This window comes from Pongo abelii, chromosome 7 (assembly GCF_028885655.2).
Source record: "Pongo abelii isolate AG06213 chromosome 7, NHGRI_mPonAbe1-v2.0_pri, whole genome shotgun sequence".
NCBI classification, from domain to species: domain Eukaryota; kingdom Metazoa; phylum Chordata; class Mammalia; order Primates; family Hominidae; genus Pongo; species Pongo abelii.
This window is the reverse complement of record NC_071992.2, coordinates 95785106-95797828: the sequence shown is the minus strand read 5'-3', so window position 1 is coordinate 95797828 and position 12723 is coordinate 95785106. Positions and strand designations below refer to the sequence as shown.

General features: G+C 34.4%; 1 protein-coding gene across 2 annotated transcripts in view; it reads right to left on the bottom strand.

Moving 5' to 3' along the window:
* Positions 1-3645: 3645 nt before the first annotated feature.
* Positions 3646-12723, bottom strand: part of ZBTB10 (zinc finger and BTB domain containing 10) — a 40581-nt gene continuing 31503 nt past the window's right edge. For both annotated transcript variants that reach the window (XM_024251494.3, XM_009243897.4), the window contains exons 4-6: positions 11454-11630; positions 11083-11255; positions 3646-10810 (exon numbers count right to left, since the gene is read on the bottom strand). In XM_024251494.3, coding sequence (XP_024107262.1) covers positions 10505-10810; positions 11083-11255; positions 11454-11630 — 656 coding nt within the window. In that variant the 3' untranslated portion in view covers positions 3646-10504. The remainder of the gene's footprint in view (positions 10811-11082; positions 11256-11453; positions 11631-12723) is intronic.

Sequence of the window (12723 nt, the reverse complement as noted above, 5' to 3'; positions counted from 1 at the left end):
TCCAAAGAGATCAGGGATAAAAATTACCAGAGTTTAAGCCACTGTGATCAATGGAATGGAGTAACACCAATGGAAAGAACAATGGGAAAGAGCACCCAGCCGGGAGGATCACTTGAGCTTAAGAGGTGAAGGCTGCAAGTGAGCTGAGATCACTGCATTCCAGCCTTGGTGACAGAGTGAGACCCTATCTCAAAAAAAAAAAAAAAAAAAAGAAGAAGAGTGCCCAGCAAAGAAATAGGGGAATATCGATGCTTTCAGGATCAAATAAGAGGAGTGTTATCTGAAGGAAACTAGTCAATAATGCTAAATGCTGCAGAGTGGGGTGTGTATTTGACAATTAGTCACTAGTGGCCTTTTGAAGGGTAGTTCCACTAAAATATTGAAGACAGAATCTGGATTGCTATGGGTTGGGCAGTGCATGGAATGCCCTCATAATCTTAAGTGGTTATGTTTTCCTTAGAGTTCCCTTATATATCTTCCCTGATTATATCTGACACTCCTGATGGGATAGGATCTCATTAAACACGAAGAACAACAGAAATTTTTCTACATCCTTTAGAATCAAACTAACTTCTGATTAATATTAGCCTTAATATTATAGGAAAACTCTTGGAACAAGTTAGATCAACTTGTGTTTTAAATAGAAATTTTCTTGACTCCAAAGAGTTGTGCTCAGCACTGAATTTGTATATTTGGCATGTACTTATTGAGAGCCTACTATTCTACCAGACTGGGCAACACAAAGACTACAAGAAAGTCCTCAATTATGGCTTCCAATGGGGAATCAGTGTGTCTGAAACAATGACATAAAGGTTTATTATTCAGTTTGATAGTCCTTAGTCTTGGGAACTTATTGAGGGCTTGATGAAAAGTATTTTTCAGGTCAGCTATTTTGATTCACAGACTTAGCATTTTCAAGCTATGCCCAAGATGACTGACAAGTCTAATTTAGTGACACCTTGTTATGAATGTAGATATTAATCAGATACCCAACATTTGAAAGGCTACAGAAAGTCTGTTATAGTGCTCAAGGTTGAAGCATGATTGAAAATAAAAGGCTCTTTTAACATAAATGTGGCAACAAAAGGGTCTAAATTAGCAAATTATTTTTATTAGCAAGTGAAAGTCTCCTCTCATGAAGCTCTGAATGTTATTTCTGAATCAGATATATTATTTCTTTCATCTAGGAACCAGGGTGTTTGGGGGGGAGGGTGTGGGGGGACACCTTGGGTACTGAAATATGGTGTAACTAAATTCCTATTAAGGTCTTGCTGTTTAATTAAAGCTGAGATGGTAAGGTTTTTATCCTTTGCAGCTAAAACGATGCCATTAAAGTTAAGTCTCTTTGCTACTCAAGATTTGTAACTCTGGAAAGGAATAATTCGTTGATGTTAGGAAGGCACATCATTCTTCAATGTATGTATTACAGGGACAAGGTGTGGGGGAAGGGGAACCTATAGATCAGGGATCAGCAAACTGTGGCTTGCTGCCTAATTTTGTAAATAAGCACAACAACACAGCCTTACAATTCACTTACATATTGTCCATGGATGCTTTTATGCCACAACAGAAGTTGAATAGTTGTGATGGAGACCTTATGGCTCACCAAACCAAAGTGTCTGGGCCCTTACAGAAAGTTTGGTGATTCCTACATACATCAAATAATCCTGGCTAAAAAGCAAAATACACCCACATATACAATAGGCAATAAAGAAATATATCCAGAATGATATATTCTAACCAGAGAAAATTGGAATTTTAAACTTATTAAACATTTGATATATTAATTTTGGAGGATGTAAATATGCTGTGCTTTTTTAAATTAAAAAAACACATTAAAATTAAATACAGATACTTAGGCTATCACTTTCCTTGAGAATACTTACAGAAGCTTATGATTTCATCCTGTAAGGTGATTTTTTTCTCTACCACCCCGCAAAAAGTGAAATGAACATTAACCTAAGTACCTGCAATTTTAGTGCACTGCTTTATTGGATAGGAAAACTCCTCTATGTCTTTAAACCCTCTCCATCACCTACACCCCTAAAATGGTAGGTAGACTCTATTGTGTCAGTTTCCCTGAGTATATACCAAGTCTTCTGAGAAAAGAGCTTTTCTAGTTCTACGGACTTATCCAATATAGCTGATAGAAACAAGCAGCACTTAAAAATATTCCTATCCTAGAAAAAGATGTAACTGACCAACCTTAACGTCTATGCCAGTTAATACAAAAATGTCAAGCACATGCCAAAATTAATCATTAACATCTTTTTCCCAAAAGGCTGTAGTGCATTTTTAAGGTGAAAGTATTATTTCCCCTCTTATTATGTTGAAGGGGGACAATGTAAAGTGCTGCCTGTATGCATTCTTAATCTGCACTATTTTATATTTGTCTTCATCCTGTAACCTGTTACCCCTCCCAAACACTCCCGCTTTTAAAAACTGCTGATACAAGTCTGGGTGTGGTGGCTCATGCCTGTAATCCCAGCACTTTGGGAGGCTGAGGCGGTTGGATCACCTGAAGTCGGGAGTTCAAGACCAGCCTGACCAACATGGAGAAACCCTGTAGCTACTAAAAATACAAAATTAGCCAGGCATGGTGGCGTATGCCTGTAATCCCAGCTACTTGGGAGGCTGAGGTAGGAGAATCACTTGAACCCGGGAGGTGGAGGTTGTGGTGAGCCAAGATTGCGCCATTGCACTCCAGTCTGGGCAACAAGAGCAAAACTCTGTCCCAAAAAAAAAAAAAAAAAAAAAAGGCCGATACAAAGGTAAAATTTCCCATTTGTCTAATTTTTCATCTTTCCCCATCCCAACTGACTTGACTTGCAGTATAGTACTAATTGAGAATACTATATACCCTATGGTCTCCTTATTCACCAAAGGGCCTAGCCATTTTCTCACAAGTGGGCACTCAATGTTTATCTGTGGAATGCGTGTATGACCAAAGAGGAAGAGTCCACAGAATGAAACAGGAGCTCACATTTGAGTGTGGTACAAGTCACCCGGAGCAATGAAAGACCACCACAGGCTGGGGTGTCAAAGTGTCAGCTACCTTTAAAAGGCAAATACAGGATAAAAGTTTAGAATGATTCCTGGCTCCAAAACACTGCCTTCAGTCTAATCTAAGATTTTAATGAAAACATATTTATGCCTATGAAAAAATAAAACATATAATTTTTAGGCAAATATAAGACTAACAAAAACATACCTACATATGTAAAATTCTAGACTTCACCTTAGGTAAAGTCCTAAAATAACTTCTTCGAATTTCCTTTGCCTAATGAGGATATGACCCAGGACTAGTACTCTGGGATGCTGATGCAATTCCCACATTTGCTATTATCTGAAATTGGCACATTTTATTAATGATTTAGGTGACAAGTACTTGAAAAATTAGTGTGGGAAGATCTGCTTTGGAGAATTACCCATGTCTGTACATAAATGTCACCATCTCAGTTTAGGAATCCAGATGCTACAAATATTCAAGGAGACTACTTGAAAACAGGGGACAGGATGACAGAGATGCTAAGCTTCACATTACGTTTTACATGAATATGTCTTTCACATGGTAAAATATAAATGCCAAAACCCAACATACCTCTTTACAAATACAAAATTCATGTTGGCAACTAAAACATTAGGTCATTTTAAAATATCTTTATTGATGTATTATTGCACTCTACATCAAAACTCCAACAGGGCTTTTCTTCTAGTTTTTTCACATATAGACCGAATGTTGGGCATTTAAATGTTAGTGGTGTATATGCCAGACATTTTAAAACAAATGTTTTGCAGCAAATGGCTAATAATTCTCACTAAGTGTTCTGTTACGGAGACGGTTTTAAAAAAAAAATCACAAAGGCTACTTTTGCATTGAGATTTCCATAGTAACATTTGCAGTAGGTTGGATTTGGTCATTACACCTTGCAGTAACATTATCTACTAGGGTTATGTATCCAGGGAAAGGATCCCAAAGGCTCAGTGTGACACCATGTATCATGTGCTTGGCAACACAAAATAACTAAACGAAACTGGCTTGATAGCTACATGCCATATGATACTAACAGGCAAAATCCTTAAAGTTGCTAGTGCCTTTAGTCACTCACTTAAGTAAATACTTTTGATCAACAAGCTATGTGCCAAATACTATTTGAGTGTACTTTGGTATCTTCTAACTTCAAACTTATCCCTAATCTCAAATATTCACTGAATGAGTTTGGTACAGAAAAATAATACTGAAATTGAAGTTCAGGAGTCCTGGGTCCTAAAACTGACTGGAGTCACTGTGGCAACCTCTCTGGGTATGCTTCATTAGTCTCTTACAAGTCTCTTTCAACCTAAAGAATTCTACAATAATCCTGAAACCATCTTATGTATTATCTCACCAACTGTTAGGACCTGTGCCAAGAAGACTGTCTTGTGTTTAGCTTTCACCAAGATTCTAACACATACCTACTTACACTTGGAAGATTAGCTTTTTCTTATTGCCAAATTTAAGACTGGCCGTGGTGGGAAAAAACCATCTGGCTGACAGTAAGGCGGCACTATTAATACCAGGTAAGGCGCCATGCAGTTATGGAATCTGTAATATTTTTCATTCACTTTAATTAGCTGAATAGATTTCTATAGTTCACTTTCTTTAACTTCAGAAGGTTATGTCATAGCCTAAATTCTGAAGTACCTTTAGTTTTCTTACCTAAACATAGATCCAATAATTCAATTTCCTACACCTGCTCCCCAACACTGGTCTGTGGTGATTTGTGGTGAAAAAGAAAGAAGTTCAGATAGTGACTTTTTCTCTTAAGCTAAACTTGGTGTCTGAATTCTTAATTTCCTAAATTACGTCCTTTTTAGTGTCAAAACATCCTTTGTCCAGTACTTATACATACCAAATTTTATCATTTTAGTATTTGTTGACTAAGCAAAATAAAAATACATACCAAATTTTATCATTTTAGTATTTGTTGACTAAGCAAAATAAAAATACATGTCAAATTTTATCATTTTAGTATTTGTTAACTAAGCAAAATAAAAAGTAACTACAAGGGTCCCAACACCTAAAAAAAACTAAGCACAAATCCAACTCTGAAATAGAAATGTTTGGTCAATACTGCCTTTGCCAAAATGATTAAGTAATCTCTTTCACTTTACATAGCGTTATCTCCAGTGGTAGACCTTTTTCTGAAGCAGCCCCATTTCATCTTTGGATAATTAAAAACCGATTTTCAATCTTGAGCCAATGGTCCCAATCATGACCCCTTAGAAACATACAAAGTATCTTAATTCTTCTGCCTCATGATAGCTCTTTACATGTTTAAAGATACTAGGCATTATAATGCTATGTGGGCTCCCCTTTATTGTGCCCTTCTCCAAACAAAATCAATGAACTCTTATTTTTCTAAGTCAAGTCTGAATACCTGGCCAGTTCTGATTTCCTTTGCTCTATTACTAACTTTGAAATAACCTAAAATGCTAGTTATGTTTTCTCTACATTAATAAAGTTTCAAAGACTTGAAATTTATGACATCACATCACTTGTAGTCAATCAGTCTACAAATATACAACATGGGATGAAGCAGTTTACCTTTGCTTTTCAACCCATTTCCAAGATTATGCACAAATGTAAATTACAGGGAATTTTTAATATTTTCTAAAACCTGTAGAGAATCTTAAAAGATACACTGATTACAAATCACTGCTACTAATTAAAGCAGGATTACTTGGAGGTAGTCTGTCATTTATGTACTTTCATATAAAAACATACAAATAAACAAAAAACCCTTATAGTATTCCACAATTCAAATTTGTAAGCCTTAAGTACAAAGATATCTGAATTATACATAAGTCAAAGTTCATTAAGGTGTTCCCCTTACCCCAATTAGTCTAAATTAGTACACTTGCAAAGAAATCTGAATTAAATGTCAGTCAATAAAATTCACAAAGCCAGAAGCAGTTTAGTGCTCACAAGTTTATATTTTTAGGTTTGAATAAAGATTCTTGTGTATTTTCTAAATACACAGACAAAACAGTTTCGGAAGTTTACATACATGTCTTAGGACACTTATATTAGGTAGGTAATTTACATTTTAAAAAGTTGGTCTTCGTAAAAGATCTTCCCAAAGAGCTTTTACAAATAGCAGGCGGAAGTGTTCTTTTATGTTTACAGTGTTCAAAATGCCAATGCTCCCACTAAATAATGGTCTCAACCATCTCTCCTCAACCCAAAATATTGTTCTCAATAGCTAGTGTACTCCAAATTTAAGTACCCAATGTCATAAAATTTAGGGCTAGAAAACATCTTTTCAAGTGTGCTTATCCCTAACACATTTTAAACTACCTAGAATTCTTTAACTTCAGTTGAAAGCAGGGATATAGCAGGAAAAAAAAAAAAACTTTCCATTTTAAGTCCTAAAGTGACTAAACACCTGTTAGTTCTAAGTGTGGATATTATGTACCATAGTTAAGTTTAAGGATCTGGGTGACTGAACGGCACAAAAACTGGGGTTTCTATCTAGTTCTTCAGATAAAAACCATTCTTTTATAAAATTAAAATGCCACAGCCGGTTAAGAGCATGTGCTACACTGATGTGTCTTAACATAGTCAAAGTGACAAAACAACTGCTTTATGAGGAAAGAGTAGTAAGGAAATTTATTGGGGGGAGTAAAGACACTCAAAATTCTAAACACAGCTGTCTTATAGGAAAAATATAAATCCATAGACTCCATTAAGAGCTGAAATTCTACAAGAGTTGTTTAATGAGGCAGCAATAGAGCCTCGCTGAAAGAGTATGGGCTTCAGAATCAGACGTGGTCAAATCCGAGCTCTATCACAGCTGTGTTAAATTAGCCAAGTTTCTGAATTTCTCTGAGCCTTTCCTCATCTATAAAATGGAGACAATTAGCACCTACCTTATAGAGGATTAAGGTAAAATCATGTATACAGCACAACGGCAAGTGTGGGCACTCAAAAAAAATTGGTAGTTTTTTGAATCATTTTTCAGAAAAATGAATCTAAACCCTTCATGCTATGTTCAGAAAATCCTAAAAAATATAAATAAAGTTTACTAAAGTTTTAAAAATTAAGATTTTTAAAAACCTATTTTCCATCACACTTTCCCCCGTATGATACTACTCCAGTGATATTCAGGCCGTTTACACCATTTTGCATTAATATAAATGGCCAAGTCCTAATCCTTTCATTTCCTATTTTCTCCTTCCTTTCCCCCATCTTTTCTTATTTCTTTTTCCTCTTGGTTCTTATCTATTATTAAACAACTTTAAGATGTGTTATGCACCTATTATGTACCAGTGTTCTAAGCACTTTACATGAATTAACGCATTTAGCTCACTCTTCTCCATTAGGATGGCTGTACCTAACCCAGCTAGTGTGTTTTCCCCAATTTCAAAGCTACTCATTACTGTTCAGTTTCCCTTTCCTATAATGTTTCTTCTTTTTTAAACTCTTAATTGCTAGTGTGCTAAATTTAGCAAAATACCTAGTAAATAAGAAAAATGAACAGGGGTCCATATGGAAGTATCTGTCTCTGAGAACTCTAAGAAATAATGCACAATCTTGATTTATGAGACGGTCTGTAACTACAGAGTGAATATGAAAGAAAGTTTATACTCTTCCCCTTCATTAAAAGTAAAAGCTCTAAAATACTTTTTCGTTTAAAATATAAATTACAAGAGACAACTTCGCCAAATGTGTAACATAATTCTGCCAGAGTTCCACAGACAAAATTATGAGTATTTCATTGTTACCTCTGAGACCAATCATAAGTTCTTAGTATCTATCAACTTCCTGAAATTTTACTGCAAGTCAGAAAAAGAATACACTTAAAAAAATAGAAATGTCCAGTAGTATACCTTAGTACTAAAACTATTTTTTTTAAAAGATCTAGATGGGAAAAGGCAGTCCCTCGAGATCATGAAACAAAATAAGTTAGGCAGTCAGCAAGTAGAAAAATCTGTCAATTCTGTTTCTGGTAAAATGTTTACTTCAAAGAAATTTTTATATAGGCTGAGGCTAATATATTCAAGAGTATAAACACTTTTCCTTTGGATTACCTAAAAACAAAACTTTTAAAGTATCATATTTCAATTGACTAAAAATATAGCCAAATCTGTCACAACACAACATAAAAGTAATGGACAATTATAGAATATTTTAAATTAACAGCAACAAGCCATCTACATCAAACCTTATTTCCAACTAAAACCAAACAAAAGCACAACAATCCCGTAGTGTACCAAGTGTGTATTTCAATTTACTGTATGCAATCTAACAAAAATTTGGTCATAATTTACCAGATATACATAAATGATTTAAGTAGTAAAAGAAAATTCAGCTTCAAGAGAGAAAGTTCATATCTTGAGGAAAAGTAAAAGTACATTAAGAATGTAAAGCCAAGTCCAGTTTCTATGCAATAAGTGAACTGTAGTCTAATAAAGCAGATTTAGGTGATTTTTAGATATATATCTTTGTTCTTTAATATATATTTATATATAGACAGATCTACCAATTGTAAACTAGTTTATTTAAAGGAAGGGGATAAATGGGATGAAAGAAATCTTTATACTATACTTACATATTCACAAAGAACATTTTACGTTTAAAATACTTTTTCATTCATAGTATCTTTGCCCAACTAATTTCTACCAGAAATACATTTTACTCATTTGTCTAGAACATTAAGAAGTACTCATCTGTTTCAAACAAAAATCAAACTGAAACTATTCTTATCTGTCAGGTTTACAGTTATGTAGAAACTACAATATAGATGACAAAAGATGCATCTAACCATGTAACTGTAATTTATCTTTGATTTATCCAAGCAGAAACATCATTGTCTAACAATAAACCATTATTCTACTGAAATCAGAGACAATGATAAAGCTTGTCTCTTAAAAAACATCAACTTTTCAACTTTGATCAGATGGAGCACCAAAGGGATTGTATCTGTCAAAGTATCTTTGCAATTTTTTCCACATAACTAGCATAATTTAGTTACCTGATATAAAATAGGAAAATATACTCAATTTTTATTTAAAAGAAAGCTGAAAATATGACATCCCTCAATCTTATATACTATACAATATGCTAATAAATGCCATACATGTTAACAATACGTGAAATGCTGCTGAGAGTTCCACAATCAGCTAATTCATGTCACCAGGCTAAGTAAATCTGACAATTTCACCTCAATATGTCACCCTTTGTACCCTGAAGAATTTAGTTTAAAGAATAATAAAGCTTCTCAGAATTTTATTTGTAAGATTTTTGAGACTGTTGAATCATGGTGACTACTAGAAAGACTGTATCAAGGTGTAGTGACTTCAAGGAACAGAAAAAAATAAATTAAGTATTGATCATAATTTCAAAATAATCAATATCCCGCTAAGTATGAAACAAAAGAGAATGCACATTTTGTGTTAATTTTAATGATAAAAGGGACACGGGTAAAAACCTGATATTTCACTTATATTGCATAACAAGCTAACCAAACTGGACATGGTGGATAAATTATAAAACAAATCATTTTACTTATTTCTATGATTTTTCTTTCAATTAGGTCTTTCAAATAGGACTGAGGTATAGTACACTGGCAAAAATAAAGAGGCAAACAAGAATAGTGCCAAAGTAACAGATACCCAAAACCAAATACCATGTCAGAAAATATCATATAGTAACCATTTAACAGATTAGAGCAGCAGAAGAAAGTTACTTCTAAATCATAATCATTTTAGTGGTATTTGTCAACTTCGCCACGGTAACTTCATAACATCATTCTTCATTTGTGAAGTAGTAAAATTCATGTCAAAAAGGAAGGGGGGAATGGAGGAAGTCAGTTAGTTCATTCCAATAAATTACCTCTCCAGTTCTTATAAACATGCCCATCAGCACAAAATCGAGAAATAATACCTAAGACTAGAAGAGACTTGGTTTAAGTTATGAAGCAAATTAAATGGAAAAATACAAGAAAATAGAACCAATGGGGTTGAAAAAGCCCCTCACTGAAAATCTGTATTAAAAAAAATAAAATTAATAAAAATAAAAATAGAAACAAAACTCTACTAGTACAAACTAGCCTGAGTGGTTTGATGGACAGAGTGATTGGGTCAATTGTCACTGTACTTCCATAAATGGATTTTCTCCATTCATGTTTAAGTAGCACATGAATGTAAGCTCTTTAAGGACTATTTTCATAGGACCCAAATAGTTACTGTATATCCTATAAATAAAAAATATTTTACTTTGATAACTGACTGAATATGTGGGGACTCCATGTAATCCAACCACATGGTTGTTTGCTGTATAGTCCTGTGCAAATATAAAAAAAATTTTTTTTTGCTATAAGGCTTTGACCCTACAGTTTTCACAGCAACATAACTACTATCCAGCATGTACCATATTTTGCAAGCCTTCAAGTTCAACAATCCAAATTGTCGATTCATATTAGGTCCAAATGCAGCATCCTTGAGGAGTATAGTAGGTCAGTTAATCATCTAGAGACATACAAACTTCTCCTGATTCATCCCATCGAGAGGGATCATTCTGATCTTCTCCATCATCAACTAGCTCTTCATCAGCTTCTCCTACTTCATTCTCCTCGTATTCTTCATCCCGAGGGAATTCTGTATCCTGTCCCTGATCTACACCTTCTTGCCCTCCTGGTTGTGATTTATCTGCACAGTCTACACAAACACCATAACGTCGAGATCCATGTCTTATTCCAACACTGGCTGCTAACATGAAGATCTTCTTACACACCATACATTTGTATTTTTTATCCTTTTTATGCACCTAATTGAAGGGGGGAAAAATCCAATATAAGGATATTATATATAATAGAATGCATTTGAGCCACTCAAATTAAACCACACATTTAATAGTGAGTGAATATACCACTGTTTCTCTGTAAAAAGCTCACTATCAGTTCATAAAGTCAAACTCTGTTTAAAGCAATTTAGGAAACAATCTTCCTTAAATTCACAATTAAGTGTTTAAATCCCTTTAAACTTCACTGACATAAATACAGTTTATCTCAAAGATCAGCTGTATTTAAAGTTACTTACCAGGGAATGTCTTTTTACATGTTCTCTTCGAGTAAACAGTTTTCCACAAATATCACAGCTAAATGATCTCACTCCTGTGTGAATGAGCAAGTGCCTTTTTAGTGTTCGTCTGTATTTGGCTACATAGCTACAATGAGGGCATTTTAACTTGTTCATGATTAGAGATGATTCACCTATGAGAATTAAAAAAAGAGAAAGTGCTTATTACACATTAAACAGAAAACTTGCTATCAAAACTTCTTATCTCTATCTCTGAGAACAGCAATTATGTGGAGCTACTGCTACTTGGTTTTTAAAAAATGCAGAATATGAAAGCTTTTGTTAACAATTATTTAATTAATTCTGTATTTGTTTAGTTGACTAATACTTGCCATTTTCCCAGGTTTCTTGTTTTGGCCAAGATTCTGGCAATAATCCATACTTGAAATCATTTGAAGCACCTGGTATCAATCCATACTTGAAATCATTTGAAGTACCTGGTATCAATCCATACTTGAAATCATTTGAAGGACCAGGCATCAAACCATACTTGAAATCATGTGAAGTACCTAGTACAAGTAAAAATTCTGAATTAATAATGGTAATAAACATCTGTGTCTCATCAGAGTCAGAAAACAGAAAATATATTTATATCCTACGGGCATTATGATAGAATTTCATAATATGAGTTAAATAAAACTGTATTTTAGTCTAAAATTGAGATGTCTTCCTACTTTATTATCACAATTAAACAAAATGCTATTCAACTATAGTAGAAGAAATTCAGTTAAAAAAAATTAATCATGGGCCAGGCACAGTGGCTCATGCATATAATCCCAGCACTTTGCGAGGCTGAGGCAGAAGGATCACTTGAGCCCAGGAGTTTGCAACCAGATTGGGCAACATGGAGAAACTCCATCTCCATCTCTACAAAAAAATTTTAAAAATTAGCTGGGCATGGTGGTGTGTGCCTGCAGTCCCAGCTACTTGGGAAGATCATTTGAGCCCGGGAGTTGCAGTGATTCAAGATTGCGCCACTGCACTCCAGCCAGGGCGACACAGTGGGATCATGTCTCAAAAAAAAAAAAAAAAAAAAAGGTGGCAGGTGGGAGAAAAAAACATGAATATCATTTAATTGTGCAGACGCCACAAGAAATTACCCTTTTAAAGGATAGGTATATTCAAACCAGAACTCCTAATAGTTGCTTTTTCTAACTACTCTATCACTTGAGATTGTATCACCCTAAAGCCCAGCTATCAAATGGGATATTCTCCTTATTACAAATCCAGGACAGGCACATAATTTTAAGATTAATTGGTACAGAAAAATAGACTAAGAATAAAGAATATATATAGGATAATTTAAAATGTAAAGTTCTATTACTAGATCCTTGTTGTTTCAGACATATTAGGGCAAGGTAACTGAATGCTCTCAGGGTTCACTGAAATTTCTTTCTAACTCCATCCTTAAATAAAATAACATGCAGAAGACAGACTCAAAATAGAATAATGCACGTGCCTAAGGATCTTCAGATTAGCAAGGACAGGAATTATATCCACTGGATTTAATTCCATCTTTAATGTAACTCCTTGGACCAGGAACCTTTTGGCAACAGGAATATATCCAGAATCTTCCACAACTATTGCCACCCTGATTCAATC